The sequence below is a fragment of the Mastomys coucha genome, unplaced genomic scaffold (assembly GCF_008632895.1).
Source record: "Mastomys coucha isolate ucsf_1 unplaced genomic scaffold, UCSF_Mcou_1 pScaffold5, whole genome shotgun sequence".
Lineage (NCBI taxonomy): Eukaryota > Metazoa > Chordata > Mammalia > Rodentia > Muridae > Mastomys > Mastomys coucha.
This window is the reverse complement of record NW_022196911.1, coordinates 66,524,400-66,540,271: the sequence shown is the minus strand read 5'-3', so window position 1 is coordinate 66,540,271 and position 15,872 is coordinate 66,524,400. Positions and strand designations below refer to the sequence as shown.

At 41.9% G+C, this 15,872-nt stretch overlaps 1 protein-coding gene across 4 annotated transcripts in view; it reads left to right on the top strand.

Moving 5' to 3' along the window:
- Window positions 1-15,872, top strand: part of LOC116076846 (NACHT, LRR and PYD domains-containing protein 1a-like) — a 63,085-nt gene that overhangs the window by 7,967 nt on the left and 39,246 nt on the right. For 3 of the 4 annotated variants that reach the window (XM_031350849.1, XM_031350848.1, XM_031350847.1), the window contains exon 3: window positions 12,545-14,201. In XM_031350849.1, coding sequence (XP_031206709.1) covers window positions 12,545-14,201 — 1,657 coding nt within the window. Of the gene's footprint in view, window positions 1-11,428; window positions 11,624-12,544; window positions 14,202-15,872 lie in introns of all 4 variants that reach the window. The other variant, XM_031350850.1, reaches the window with a different exon arrangement.

Here is a 15,872-nt window from a genome sequence, read left to right as displayed (position 1 = left end):
CCTTCCTTATCCGGCTGTGCCCTCAAAGCTGTGGCCAGTGTAACAGCCACTATGCCAGGCACTGGGCGCCACTGGGCGCCGCTGGGAGGTGGGCAGAATGAATGGGATGGGAGAGAATGACCTGTGTCCTGCCAGAGGAGCAGAGGCAGGTATCTGTCCGTGCACCCCACTCCACCGGGTGAGTGTCTTAATCCCAGTCCTAGGAGAGCAGGAACAGCTTCTGGGGGTCCTTGGGCCTCACAGAGGCCAAGGACACAAGTTCTAGTCCCTGGGCATCACAGGTGACACTGGACACTGAGGAGCAGCTGAGAAGGAATTGGAGGCCCCAGAGCAGCTCAGTCCACTCTGAGGCCCAAGGGAGAGAGGGGGCATGGAAAGGAAGTGGCCACCCAGTGGTTTGGGCATGAGCAGGCTCGTGCAGGCGTGCAGTTCTCAGTCTGGTCTCACGGCTGCAAACACTGGGCCAACACAGCACGTCTAGTTAAAAGGAGGCAATACAAGGTGTTTTATTATAGAAGGAAAGAGAAGAGATAAGAAAGAAGAGGCCAGCCATGGCCATGTGGAGAGAGGGGGAAGGGAGGAGAAGGAAGTGAAGATAAGAAAAGTAAAAGGCTAAGAGGGAAAAGGAGAAGAAGAGGGGAGGGGACAACCCCCCTTTATATGGTGGGCTGGGCTACCTGGCTGTGGGGCAGGGCATACCTGGCTGTGGTCAATTGACTATGGGAATCCAGCCAGAATGCTGGGAGCTGGGACACTGTCTAGCCACAAAATAGTGAAGGGCTCGTAGTGCTAGCCACTTATGTTTAGGAATGTGTCTCTACTGTTCCATGGGTTGCCGGAAGTTAAGACTCATTCAATAAAAACATAGACTGCTTTTCACAGCCCAAGACTTCCTCAGACTCCATTCACCCTAATTCCATCATACACCTCCCCATCTCCCCTTCCCCCAATCCAGTCATCCTCCATTTCCCATTAGAGAGGAATAAGCTTCCCGGGAATATCAACTGAACACAGCATAACAAGATGAAATGGAACTAGGCACAATCCCTCATATCAATGCTAGAGAAGGCAAGCCAGTAGGAAGAACAGGTTTCCAAGAACAGATAATAATCAAAGACAGTTCCTCTCCACTGTTAGAAGTCCCAGAAAAATACCAAACTAATCAACCACAGCACGTATGCAGAGGACCAAGCACAGACCCTGGCAGGCTCCATGACTACCACTTCAGTCTCTGGGGGCCCCTATGAGCCCTGCTTAGTTAATTGTGTTCCCTGGGCTGTGTTCTTTTGTTGTCCTTAAACCCTCAAGTACCTACTATCCTTTCTCTCCCTCTTCCAAGGGATGATTTCCCCAAGTTCCACCTAGAAGTCCTGCACCTGAAGTCTCACTATTGGGCTATGGCACTGCTCCCAGGAGGCCCTTGAAATTAGGGGCAGTGTCATTGCCCTTATATTTGCCTGTGGGTCTCTGCATCTTCACCTATCTTCCACCATCTCTGATGGTGATGGAGCTAGGCACCAGTCTCTGAGTACAGCAGAATATCATTAGGAAACATTTCATTGACATGTTTGGTTCTACCCCACATCTTTGAGCCATCAAGCTTCCAGCTTTTGCCTATTCCAGTCCTGTAGGCATGGGCTCCCTCTTGTGGCTAAGGCTTCAAGTCAGAACATTCATTGATTGGCCACTTCCTCAAGCATATTTTTGCATGGAAGACAGCTTCTGGGTCAAAAGTTGTGTGGGTGGATTGGTTTCCCAGTCCCACAACTGGAAGCCTTGCTTCGTTACAGAAAATGAGTACTGCAGGCTCCATATCCACCAATGCTAGGAAACCAATTAATTCCTCTGTCTTCCTCTCTCTGGCTTCATATCAGTCTGATGCTTTGCCATCAAATGTATCCTGTGTCTCATGGCTTTTCTTTCTTTTGCATCATTCAGTAACCTCCTTATGATCTGTATATTTAGTGTTGCAATTATTTGTAGTGGGAAATTGCTTTTCTGGTACTGTTGTTGTTGTTGTTGTTGTTGTTGTTTGATCTTCTTGTACCTATAGAAGTTGGTCCTCCTAGATTTTTATGATCTTGTTGAAGATCTGACCTGTGCATTGACCTGGGAGTCCCCTCCCCTCATTCACTTTTGCCTGTGAATAGAAAATTTGCCAATTTTTGGTGCCTCCACACTACCTACATGTTCATTTGGGGGTTTTTAAATCAATTTTTAAAATATTTTTTACTTATAGGGTCTAATTCCTATGCCTTATACTCTATCTTATACTGATGCATTCTACATATAAGACTCTATTTGAATTTTGTAATTGTGTTGTTGAGCTTTCCAATTTGACCTTCATTCAGTTGATTGCCACTATGTTCCATGTCCTGGTTTATCTTGGTAATTCTCACTGGAGAATGCTTCTTTGTACTGGTGAATTGGGAGACAGTACATGTTGTCTTGACTTTACTTCTTGTTATTGCAATGAGACCTGGGCATATGGGTTTGTTGTTGTTGTTGTTGTTGTTCTCATTCTCATTCTCATTCTCGTTCTTGTTCTTGTTCTATGTCTGATAAAGACATACCAAATTGGGCTGACAGATGGGATGCATTACCCAGCCTGAACCTGGGGTTAAGAAGGGTGCACATGGACCAATCTACCCTGGACTGGAATTCTGCTTGTAGAACCTGGGTGAGTCTTGTTGTTGGAGAGAGTGCATTTAGGGCAGGGGCAGCAAGACTCACCAGACTTAGCCTGAGCACAGGGTGAACCTGAAAGATTGATGTGGTGCATACAGCCATTGGTTGACCAGAGTAGTCTGATGGCTGTCTTAGGGAACACACAGAGAATGGGTAGTTTAAAAATTGTGTGTCTGTGCCATATGACTGGACTAGAGTAAAGAGAATGCTATGATCTAGTGAGTGCCAAAGAGAAGAACCATTAGGTCATGATCCCTCTGAAGCAACTGTGGGACTATCACAATCAGATGTTTAAGGTATGGGGGTTGGCAATCACAGAGAGTTCCCAACTCCCCCTAAACACCCTCCAGAACATGCCCTCTGACTTTCATGTCTGAGTTTTGTTTCCATTGCCAGGACAGAAAACAGAGAGTGGGTAATACATAACACACACATTCTGATGAGTCCCTTTATTGCAGATAGAGTAGAACACTTCTCGTATGAAAACTGGGTTCAAATTTGAAGGGAGCATGGGGATTGTTTGATGAAGAAGAGGCGTGGGTGGTGATAGATTACCCCAGATTAAAATGTATGAAAGTTCCTTAGGGAAATAAACCAATTTGACCTTAATAAAAAAATATAGCTTAAATAAATGTAGGCCACTGAGCAATGAGTTTACAGTCCTTAGAGGACATGAGTTACTAAATTCAAATCCCAGTGCCAAGCATGGAGTACCTCCAAAAGAGATATTTGCAATGGAGGATGCAGAGACACCAAACACAAAGAGGACTGTTGCTGTTGTTCTTCATAGTCTAAAAGAACTAGAGTTAGACCCTGTTGCCAGAGATACTGCATATTTTTTGTTAAAGGAGGTAAAGGAACCAAGTTGAAACAAATGCTATTTCAAATATGCTAGTTAGGTTTCATAGTACTAGGACATGGTATGAGTCCATTTGGGGAGAAAAGCCATAAAGGGAATTAATCCTTGGTGCTGAACTTGAATGCTGCAATACTGACCTGCTAGGGAAGTCATGTCCACTAGTGCAATAGTTGCATGAAAATTATAGGGTAACTAATTGTTCTACAGGTACTATTCAGGAATTTCTGACTAGATTTGAATTCCACAGGAGGGAGTTCAGACCTGATAGTGTAAACATGTTCTAAAATCCATGGCCTAGGAGGTCACAGGCCATGGGAGAGGACCTATCATTGTTGTTTTGCTAAAGGGACATATTGTTAAACTGCCTTCTGAATATGGGAAGAGGACATGAGAGTGGGAGGGCTTGTGCTGGAGGGTATTCTGAGGGAGTTGGGAGTGGATATGATCAAGATACAGTATATAAAGTATGAAGTTTTCAAACAAAACAAATTTATTCCAGATCTGCAGAACCAGACACAGCACCCCTCCACTGTGTGTGCTACATAGCAACTGCCAGTGATCCTGATCTCTACTGACTCTCCCCTCCACATAGGACACACCTGATTACATTTATCTCCTCTAGGTAGTATGGAAACATAAATAATCTACCTGAACTCTGTGTGCTTGCCAACCCCCATACCTTAAACATCTGATTGTGATAGTCCCACAGTTGCTTCAGAGGGATCATGACCTAGTGGTTCTTCTCTTTGGTGCTCACTAGATCATAGCATTCTCTTTACTCTAGTCCAGTCATATGACACAGACACACAAAATTTTTCAATTTTTTTATTAGATATTTTCTTTATTTACATGTCATATGATATCTCCTTTCCCAGTTTCCACTTGGGAAAAACAAAAACAAAAACAAAAACAAAAAATATAAAACAACAAGAATAGCCCTCTGTTCCCTCCCCCCACCACTTGCTCGCCACCTCACCCTCTCCTGCTTATTAGTCCTGGCATTCCCCTACACTGGGGCATAGAACCTTCACAGGGCCAAGGGCTTCTTCTCCCATTGACGACCAACTTGGCCATCCTCTACTACACATATGCTGCTGGAGCCATTAGTCGTACCATGTGTACTCTTTGATTGGTGGTTTAGTCCCTGGGAGCTCTGAGGGTACTAGTTAGTTCATGTTGATGTTCGTACTAAGGGGCTGCAAACCCTTCAGCTCCTTGGGTCCTTTCTCTAGCTCCTTCATTTGGAGACCCTGTACTCAGTTCAATGGATGGCTGTGAGCCTCTACTTCTGTATTAGTCGGGTACTGTCAGAGCCTCTCAGGAGATAGCTATATCAGGCTGGATTATCCTTCCTTCAGTCTCTGCTCCATAATTAGTCTCTGTGACTCCTTCCATGGGTATTTTGTTCCTCCTTTTAAGAAGGAATGAAGTATCCACATTTTGGTCCTCCTTCTTCTTGAGTTTCTTGTGGTGTGTAGATTGTACTTTGTGTAATCTGATCTTCTGGGCTAATATCCACTTATCAGAAAGTGCATACCATGTGTGTTCTTTTGTGATTGGGTTACCTCACTCAGGTCGATATTGTCCAGATCCAACCATTTCCCTAAGAATTTCATAAATTCATTGTTTTTAATAGCTGAGTAGTACTCCATTGTATACATGTACCACAATTTCTGTATCCATTCCTCTCTTGAGGGACATCTGAGTTGTTTCCAGTTTCTGGCTATTATAAATAAGGGTGCTATGAACATGGTGGAGCATGTGTCCTTATTATATGTTGGAGCATCTTCTGGGTATATACCCAGGAGTGGTATAGCTGGGTCCTCTGGTAGTACTATGTCCAATTTCTTGAGGAAATACCAAACTGATTTCCAGAGTTTTGTACCAGCTTGCAATCCCACCAGCAATGAAGGAGGGTTCCTCTTTCTCCACAACCTCTCCAGCATCTGCTGTCACCTGAGTTTTTTATCCTATCCATCTGACTGGTGTGATGTGGAATCTCAGGGTTCTTTTGATTTGCATTTCCCTGGTGACTAAGGATGTTGAACATTTCTTTAGGTCCTTCTCAGCCATTCTGTATTCCTCAGTTGAGAATTCTTTTTTTACAGCTGTACCCCATTTTTAATAGGGTTATTTGTTTCTCTGGAGTCTAACTTCTTGAGTTCTTTGTATATATTGGATATTAGCCCTCTATCAAATATAGGTTTGGTAAAGATCTTATCCCAATTCATTGGTTGCCATTTTGTCCTATTGACGGTGTCTTTTGCCTTACAGAGGCTTTGCAACTTCATGTGGTCCCATTTGTCAATCATTAATCTTAGAGCATAAGCTATTGGTGTTCTGTTCAGGAAATTTTCCCCTCTGCCTATGTGCTCGAGGCTCTTTCTACTAGTTTAAGTGTATCTGGTTTTGTATGGAGGTTCTTGATCCACTTGGACTTGAGCTTTGTACAAGGAGATAGAAATGGATCAATTTGCATTCTTCTACATGCTAACCACTAGTTGAACCAGCACCATTTGTTGAAAATGCTGTCTTTTTTTCACTGGATGGTTTTAGCTCCTTTGTCAAAGATCAAGTGTTTGTCAAAGAGTGTGTTGGTTCATTTCTAGGTCTTCAATTCTATTCCATTGATCTACCTGCCTGTCATTGTACCAATACCATGCAGTTTTTTTTTTTTTTTTTTTTTTTTACAATTGCTCTGTAGTACAGCTTAAGGTCCGGGATGTTGATTCCACCAAAGGTTCCTTTATTGTTGAGAATACTTTTGGCTATCCTGGGTTTTTTCTTACTCCAGATGAATTTGCAAATTGCTCTTTCTAAGTCTGTGAAGAATTGAGTTGGAATTTTGAGGGAGATTGCATTGAATCTGTAGATTGCTTTCGGTAAAATGGCCATTTTTACTATATTAATCCTGCCAATCCACAAACATGGGAGATCTTTCCATCTTCTGAGATCTTCTTCAATTTCCTTCTTCAGAGACTTGAAGTTCTTGTCAAACAGATCTTTTACTTGCTTAGTTAGGGTTACACCGAGGTATTTTATATTATTTGTAACTATTGTGAAGGGTGTTGTTTCCCTAATTTCATTCTCAGACTGTTTATCCTTTGTGTAAAGGAAGGCCACTGATTTGCTTGAGTTACTTTTATATTCAGCTACTTTGCTGAAGTTGTTTATCAGGTTTAAGAGCTCTCTGGTGGAATTTTTGGGGTCACTTAAGTATACTATCATATCATCAGCAAATAGTGATAGTTTGACTTTTTTCTTTCTAAATCGTATCTGGTTGATCTCCTTTTGTTGTCTAATTTTTCTGGCTAAGACTTCAAGTACAATATTGAATAGGTAGGGAGAGAGTGGGCTGCCTTGTCTAGTCCCTGATTTTAGTGGGATTGCTTCAAGTTTCTCTCCATTTAGTTTGATGTTGGCTACTGGTTTGCTGTATATTTCTTTTACTGTGTTTAAGTATGGACCTTGAATTCCTGTTCAACTTTTAACATGCAGGGATGTTGGGTTTTGTTAAATGCTTCCTCAGCATCGAATGAGATGATCATATGGTTTTCTTCTTTGAGTTTCTTTATATAGTCAATTACATTGATGGATTTCTATATATTGAACCATCCCTGCATCCCTGGGATGAAGCCTACTTGATCATGGTGGATGATTATTTTGATGTGTTCTTGGATTTGGTTTGCAAAAATTTTATTGAATATTTTTGCATCGATATTCATAAGGGAAATTGGTCTGAATTTTCTTTCTTTGTTAGGTCTTTGTGTGGTTTAGGTATAAGAGTAATTGTGGCTTCGTAGAAGGAATTGGGTAGAGTACCTCCTGTTTCTATTTTGTGGAATAGTTTGAGGAGTATTAGTATTAGGTCTTCTTTGAAGGTCTGATAAAACTCTGCACTAAACCCATCTGGTCCTGGGCTTCTTTTCATTGGGAGACCATTAATGACTGTTTCTATTTCATTAGCAGATATGGGACTGTTCAGATTGTTCATCTGATTTTGATTTAATTTTGGTACCTGGTAGTATCTGTCTTTGTCACTGGGGTGGGTTTCCTGTATGCAACAAAATGTTGGGTCCTGTTTACGTACGCAATCTGATAGTCTGTGTCTTTTTATTGGGGAATTGAGTCCATTGATATTAATAGATATTAAGGAAAAGTAAATTGTTGCTTCCTGTTATTTTTGTTGTTAGAGTTGGAGTTACATTCATGTGGCTATCTTCTTTTAGTTTTGTTGGAAGATTACTTTTTTGTTTTTCAGGGATGTAGTTCTCCTTGTGTTGGAGTTTTCCATTTATTACCCTATGAAGGGCTGGATTTGTGGAAATATATTGTGTAAACTTGGTTTTGTCATGGAATACTTTGGTTTCTCCATCTATGGTTTAGTAAGAGTTTTGCTGGGTATAATACTGTGGGCTGGCATTTGTGTTCTCTTAGAGTCTATATGACATCAACCCAGGATCTTCTGGCTTTCATAATCTCTGGCGAGAAGTCTGGTGTAATTCTGGTAGGCCTGCCTTTATATGTTGACCTTTTTCCCTCACTGCTTTTAATATTCTTTCTTTGTTTGGTGCATTTGGTGTTTTGACTATTATGTGGCAAGAGGAATTTCTTTCCTGGTCCAGTCTATTTGGAGTTCTATAGGCTTCTTGTATGTTCATGGGCATCTCTTTCTTTAGGTTAGGGAAGTTTTCTTCTATAATTTTGTTGAAGATATTGACTAGCCCTTTAAGTTGGAGGTCTTCACTCTCTTCTATACCTATTATCCTTAGATTTGGTCTTCTCATTGTGTCCTGGATTTCTTGGATGTTTTGGGTTAGGGTCTTTTTGCTTTTTGCATTTTCTTTGACTGTTCTCTCAATGTTGTCTATGTTATCTTCCGCTCCTGAGATTCTCTCTTCTATCTCTTGTATTCTGTTGGTGATGTTTGCATCTATGGTTCCTAACTTCTTTCCTAAGATTTCTAACTCCAGAGTTGTCTCTCTTTGTGATTTCTTAACTTTTTCTACTTCCATTTTGAGGTCCTGTTTAGTTTTGTTCAATTCCTTCACCTGTTTGTTGGTGTTTTCCTGTAATTCTTTAATGGATTTTTGTGTTTCCTCTTTAAGGGCTTCTACTTGTTTACTTGTGATCTCCTGTAATTCTTTAAGGGATTATTGTGTTTCCTCTTTAAGGGCTTGTAACTCTTTACCTGTGTTCTCCTGTATTTCTTTAAGGGAGTTATTCATGCCCTTCTTAAATTCCTCTATCATCATCATGAGATATTATTTTAGATCCAAATCTTGCTTTTCTGGTGTTTTGGGATATCCAGGACTTGATGTGGTGGGAGTACTAAGTTCTGATGAAGCCAAGTAGTCTTGTTTTCTGTTGGTAAGATTCTTGGGTTTGCCTTTTGCCATCTGTTGATCTCTGGTGGTAAATGTTCTTGCTGTCTCTGGCTGGGGCTTGTTCCTCCTGTGGGTCTGTAAGCCTGTGTCACCACTTCTGGGAGGTCAGCTCTCCTCTTGTAAAACCCTGGCACAGATGGCTGTGAATCAGTCATACCTCCTGAGTCCTGAGTCCTTGGGTAAGAGTTCTCCCTGGAGGCAAGCTCTGCACTTGCTCCAGGAAGGGGCAGAGAGGGCTATGGATCTGCCACCATCACTCCTAGTTGTAGACAGAGGTAGAGAGGATCCTGTCCCGGCTGCCCTGCCACTTGTGAGGCCTGTGTCTCCCCGCCGGTCCCGCCTTAGAAAGTCACAGGAGAGAAGATGGCAGACACACAATTTTTAAACTACACATTCTCAATTTTCATATGAGAAATGTTCTACTCTATCTGCACTAATGGTACTCATTGGAATCTGTGTGTGTTATGATTACTCTATCTCTGTTTTCTATCCTGGCAATGGAAACCAAACTCAGACATTTATTCTCCATTTAATGTGCTCCACAATTGTAACTGGGCACTTTGCTGAGCTTCACCTCTCCTGACCTATTCTTGCTTCCTTCAGCCAGAACATCTGAGGATTCATCCTCCAAACTGTGACCAGAACAAAATTCTCATCTCAGCATCTTCATTAGAAGGAACTCAAGACAAGAGAGACATTAAAGAAAAAATTCTATATTTGAAAGGGAAGGAGAGCGCTCAGGATAATTGTACAGGAACTAGAGAAAGGTGGGAATCATGTAAATGTCGTGTAAGTAGAAAACTTTGAAGAACTTAACAGAAAGATTTCAAAAATAATTTAAATATGAAAATCAAAATATGTAGAACTAGAATACATATATGAGAGAAAAGTTGCGACATTTGTCTCTATAGGCAATAGATACATCACTAAGTAGAGTATTTTCCACTTCCATACACTTTATGTGAGTTTTATTGGCCTTTTTTCTTCTTTGTGTGTGTGTGTTGTGTACATATATGTATATACATGTTTGCATGTGTGAGGGCATATAAGTGGGGCATCACACTATGCATGTACATGTGAGTGTACTAAATTGATGTCAGGAATCTTCCTCAGTTGTTCTCTTATTCATGGAGGCAGAACATCCTATCATCTACGCCCAGAGCTCATCAAGTAGCAAGACTGACTAGCCATCTTACCCTGGGAAAGCCCCTGTCTTAGCTTTCTGGGCCTGAAAGTACAGGGGACCACAATGCAAACTCAGCATGTAAATGGAGTCATTGGATACAAATTATAGTGCACATGCTTTGAAGCAAGTTCTATAACTGTTGAACCATCTTGCTTCCCACATGCTTTTCAAGTGTTACGGAACTTAAGAGCATTTAGGTTTTTGCATAATGACAGATACATTTCAGCTGGAAGGTCTTGGAGAAAGACCTCTCTAGGAAGAGCTAGGGCTCTTGGCACTTTGAGGAGACATGCTCTGAGCCAGGCAGACCTTGGCCACAGACATGAGTGGCCAGCTTGCTGCACTAAGGAGGTGTTAGAAGTCCTCCTGCAGAAGACAATATATGCAGATCCATAGATCCTGATTTCAGAGGAAAGTTGGCCCCTGAAGCCAAGCCCTCAAGGGACAATTTGTAAACTGTGGCTACACTCAGTGCTCTTACCAAATTATCTCCAACACCTCATCCATGGCAGTTCAGGCAGCTACCTTGTACTTTGGGCAACTGACTGATGTTGAGGAATGAACTTGTATTCTGATTCATAGTTCATCTTCCTGTCTGTCTTGTTTTGAGTTCCTTCCAATGAAGATTCTGAGATGAGATTTTTGTTCTGGTCAAAACCTGGAAAAATGAATCCTCAGATGCACTGTTTAGAGGAAGCAGGAATATAACAAGAGAAGTGAAGCTCAGCAGAGTGCACAGTGGAAAACTTTGGAGCATGTTAAATGGAGAACAAATGTCTGAGTTTGGTTTCCATTGAACAGGACAAAAAAACAAATACTGAGTAACTTATTTATTCTTGTTTTGGTTGATTGATTGAACGCTGATTGACAGATTGATAGATTGGTTGACTGTAGCCTAGGATGTTTTCAAATTCCCCATATGGGAGAGTTGGGCCAGAGCTCCTGATTTTCCTGCCTCTGTCTAAGTAATGAATTATAGAGCTACAGCACCATGTTCAGTGGTTTTTATTTGTTTGTTTGTTTGTTTTTGTTTGGTTTTTTTGTTTTGTTTTTTGTCAAACCTGCATATTAATTATAGTTTCTGGGACTTGGTGTCCAGGACTGAAAACTATGACTACTGTCTTAGTCAGGGTTTCTATTCCTGCACAAACATCATGACCAAGCAGCAAGTTGAGGAGGAAAGGAAACTTATACTTCCACACTGCTGTTCATTGCTGAAGGAAGTCAGGACTGGAACTCAAGCAGATCATGGAGGGATATTACTTACTGGCTTGCTTCCTCTGCCTTGCTCAACTTGCTTTCTTAAAGAACCCAAAACTACCAGCCCACAATGGTCCTCGCCCTGCCCTTGATCACCAATTGAGAAAAGTGACTTACAGCTGGATCTCATGGAGGCATTTCCTCAACTGAAGCTCCTTTCTCTGTGATAACTACAGCTTGTGTCAAGTTGACACACAAAACCAGCCACTACAACTACTCAGCCTCAAAGAAGGGCATATAAAGGTAAACAGGTGCCTGCACAAATGGAAAAGTACTTCTTCCCATAACAGTTTGCCCATTACTAGAATAAATATTTGTCAATTGTTAAGTGGCCTGATACCATGGCTCTAAACACTCACTCTTGACTTATATCCCTTACTCCTGAGGATCCCTTACTCATACATTAGCAACTGAGTTTCAACCTCTGTTTCAGAGGGGAAAAACACATCAAAACAGTAGCCAGAAGCAAGGTTTGTTATTACCAAAATATTTGGAGTACAGTACAAAATAAACCCCAGATTGACAAGCCTGGGGAGAGGGTACCAAGACTATATCCTGAAACATGAACTGTGGCATTCCTAGACCTTCCTGTCAGACACATTAGCTCAAGGCTTCAGGATGATGTTGTCAGGACTGCAATGGTAGATCCAATAGGATCTGTCAGGAGCAGACATCCAATCCACTGTTTGTAAACTCCCCACTACCCCATGGCCTCCTACAGGGAGAGACCACAACCACCAAATTACAGATGGGAAAAATGAGCTCAGTGGAGCTACTGTATCATCTCATAGTCTGAATGAAGACAGAGTTATGTCTGTGAACTTACCCTTTACTCTCATCCTCAAGAGCAGGTCTGGCACAGGGTAAGAACTCGATAAATGTCTGAAGCATGAATGAATGTCAGACAGCATTAATATTAGTCACATGACCACTTGCAGCAGAATCTTCTACTCTAAACTCACATTTTCTGCACTACACTGCACAGAATATTCCAGTGTTCACAGCCAATATGATGTACAGCTTAGACAGATTCCTAAATGCATCTAGATGATAAAGGACCAAAAAAAAAAGGAAGAAAGGAAGGAATGTAGGCAGGAAGGATTGATTGAGTGAACATACAACACTAATGTAAATACTTCTGCTCAAACTTTCTCTTCCATTTAGCAACCTTTCCAGAAGTATATATGAAACAAGATGAGATTCTTCACTCCACACAGTCATTGAAATGGAAAAATTTGTTCCAAAATTTCACAAATCTACTACTCCTCCAAAAATTGTGCACAAGAGGCTCAGAGAACTTGGTCAGCTGGCATCCATGTGGACCAGAAGGAGGACATATAATTGATATCTTATTTCACTCAAACTTAGACTCCCAGAATGAGGCTCAGTTAGTCATAATAGAGGGGGCTGCTGGGATTGGGAAGTCAACACTGGCCAGGCTGGTGAGGAGAGCCTGGAAGGAAGGCCTGCTCTACAGGGACCTCTTCCAGCATGTCTTTTTCTTCAGCTGCAGAGAGCTGGCCCAGTGCAAGCAACTAAGTCTGGCTGAGCTCATAGCACAAGGCCAGGATGAGCCCACACCTCCCATTGGTCAAATCCTGCTTCACCATGAGAAGCTGCTCTTCATCCTGGATGGCATAGATGAGCCAGCATGGGTCTTGGAGGAGGAGAATCCTGAGATGTGTCTGCACTGGAGTCAAAGACAGCCTGTGCACACTCTGCTGGGCAGTTTACTAGGGAAATCCATCCTTCCTGAGGCTTCCTTCCTGCTCACAGCTCGGACAACAGCTCTACAGAACATCATTCCTTCCTTGGAGCAGCCGTCGTGTCAGGTGGAAGTGCTAGGATTCACTGAGTTTGAAAGGAAAGACTACTTCTACAAATATTTTGCAAGAGAAAAAGATGCAATTACTGCATTCAGATTGGTTGAATGTAACCCAGTGCTCCTGACCCTATGTGAGGTTCCCTGGGTGTGCTGGTTGGTCTGCACTTGCCTGGAAAAGCAGATGGAGCAGGGTGAAGAACTCTCACTGACCTCACAGACCACTACAGCCCTCTGCCTGGAATATCTTTCCCTGACAATCCCAGGTCAGCCCATGGAGACTCAGCTCAGAGCCCTCTGCTCACTGGCTGCAGAGGGGATCTGCCAAAGAAGGACCCTGTTCAATGAAAGTGACCTCTGTAAGCAAGGGTTAGCAGAGGGTGCCATTGACACTTTAGTGAAGATTGGTGTCCTTCAAAAGCAGCCCAGCTATCTGAACTACAGTTTTGCCCAGTTGTGTCTCCAGGAGTTCTTTGCAGCAATGTCCTACATCTTGGAGGATAGTGAGGAAAGACATGGTGATATGAAAAACAACAGAATTGTAGAAACACTGATGGAACGGTATGGAAGACAAACCCTATTTGAGGCACCCACTGTGCGCTTTTTGTTTGGTCTTTTGAGTAAAGAGGGATTGAAAGAAATGGAAAAGTTCTTTTCCTGCAGTCTTCTTGGGAAGACAACATTGGAGCTGCTATGGCACATCCTAGGGAAATCCAAACCCTGTCAATCACATTATCTGGGTTTGCTACACTGTCTGTATGAAAATCAGGAAATGGAGCTCCTGACACAGGTGATGCATGTTCTTCAAGGAATAATAGTGCCTCACACAGATGATAAGGCACACACAGTGATCCAGACAAACATGAAACACCTGGTGATACAGACAGACATGGAGCTCATGGTGGTCACTTTCTGCATTAAGTTCTGCTATGATGTGAGGAGTCTTCAGCTGAGTAAGGAAAGATATGGATATGCACTGACAGCCCCAACGATGGTTCTGTAAGTATTCAGACACAGTCCTCTCTACAGATTCCCTGTGAATCCCATAAGCCCACATATTCTGAGCATTTCTCTATTCGCTTCGGTCTGCTTGATCATGGGATGGGACTATGAACTTGTCTCTCCCTGTGCCTTGGTGAGACCACCCAGCTTTTCTGATTCCAATCATCTTCACCCTTCAAGGGGTTCCAAAGACCACAGATACTGGTCCTCCCTCTTAATATGCTTCCTCTGTGAAATAAAGCTCATTCCTGACTCCACGATCTGTTCTTCCCAAGAAAGTGACATTGACCTTTCCCATAACCTTTTCCATAACCTAAGAATGCATATTTATGAGAGTCCCTATGTATTCACTGGCCAGATAATATCTGTATGTGTCAATGAAGGCAGCCTGGTCCTGGCACTCACCTGAAAGGCTCCATAACTTTCTCCCAACACCAGCAGCAAGGTAGAGTTCTTCCAGGATTCACTACCCCTGTGCAGTAGTGGTTACTTAGTATCAGTATATGTCTCACCTCCCTCTACTTGATTCACCCAATAAACATTCATTAAGTACATATTTTATAAAATGACCTATCAATCAGTCACAAGAGAAGATATGCAATGGTTGTTTAAGGATCACAGAAACTGGGAGAGAAGACAGACAACTACTCTAATTACATGGAGAATGACTCTTGAGATGGCCAAGCACAAAGGGAAGGGAGTGTTTATTTATGTGGAGAGATCTTGGGGGGGGGTGCGGGGTGTAGTAATATTTTTACTTGAGTCTTCTCTTTTTACATGTTGAATTTTTTTTCTCCTAATAATCTGAGCTGGAGTCACTATCATGTACCTAAAATTCCACCATTCATGAGGTTAAGGCAGGAAGGGTCCTTGATTTCAGGATTTTGACACCAGTTTTGACAAGAAAGAAAGGGTTCCTGTGAAAACCAAATGAAGTGAAAGTAGTGAAGTGACTGTGAGAGAATAGGACAGGGTGAGGAGAAGGGAGAAGTAGGGCAAAGAGCACATGTAATCAAACCTTGTTTCACACATGCAGGAAACAGTCAATGACTGTATTATATGATTAGAATGGACTAATAAAAACATGCTTGCAAAAAAGTGATGATATATCAATGATCAAAACAAAAAAGAGTTCAACCAGAATTCTATTTCTCAAAGATAAATTTGCAAATTTCTCTTTCTAAGTCTGTGAAGGATTGAGTTGGAATTTTAATGGGGATTGCATTGAACCTGTAGATTTCTTTTGGCAAGATGGCCATTTTTATTATATTCATCCTGCCAATCCATGAGCATGGGAGATCTTTCCATCTTCTGAAATCTTCTTCCATTTCCTTCTTCGGAGACTTGAAGTTCTTGTCATACAGATCTTTTACTTGCTTAGTTAGAGTCACACCAAAGTATTTTGTAACATTTGTGACTATTATGAAAGGTGTTGTTTCCCTAATTTCTTTCTCAGCCTGTTTATCCTTTGTGTAGAGGAAGACCACTGATTTGCTTGAATTAATTTTATATCAGGCCACTTTGTTGAAGTTGTTTATCAACTGTAGGAGTTCTCTGGTGGAATTTTTGGGGTCACATAAATGTACTATCATATCATCTACAAATAGTGATAATTTGACTTCTTCCTTTCCAATTTGTATTCCTTTGATCTCCTTTTGTTGTCTAATT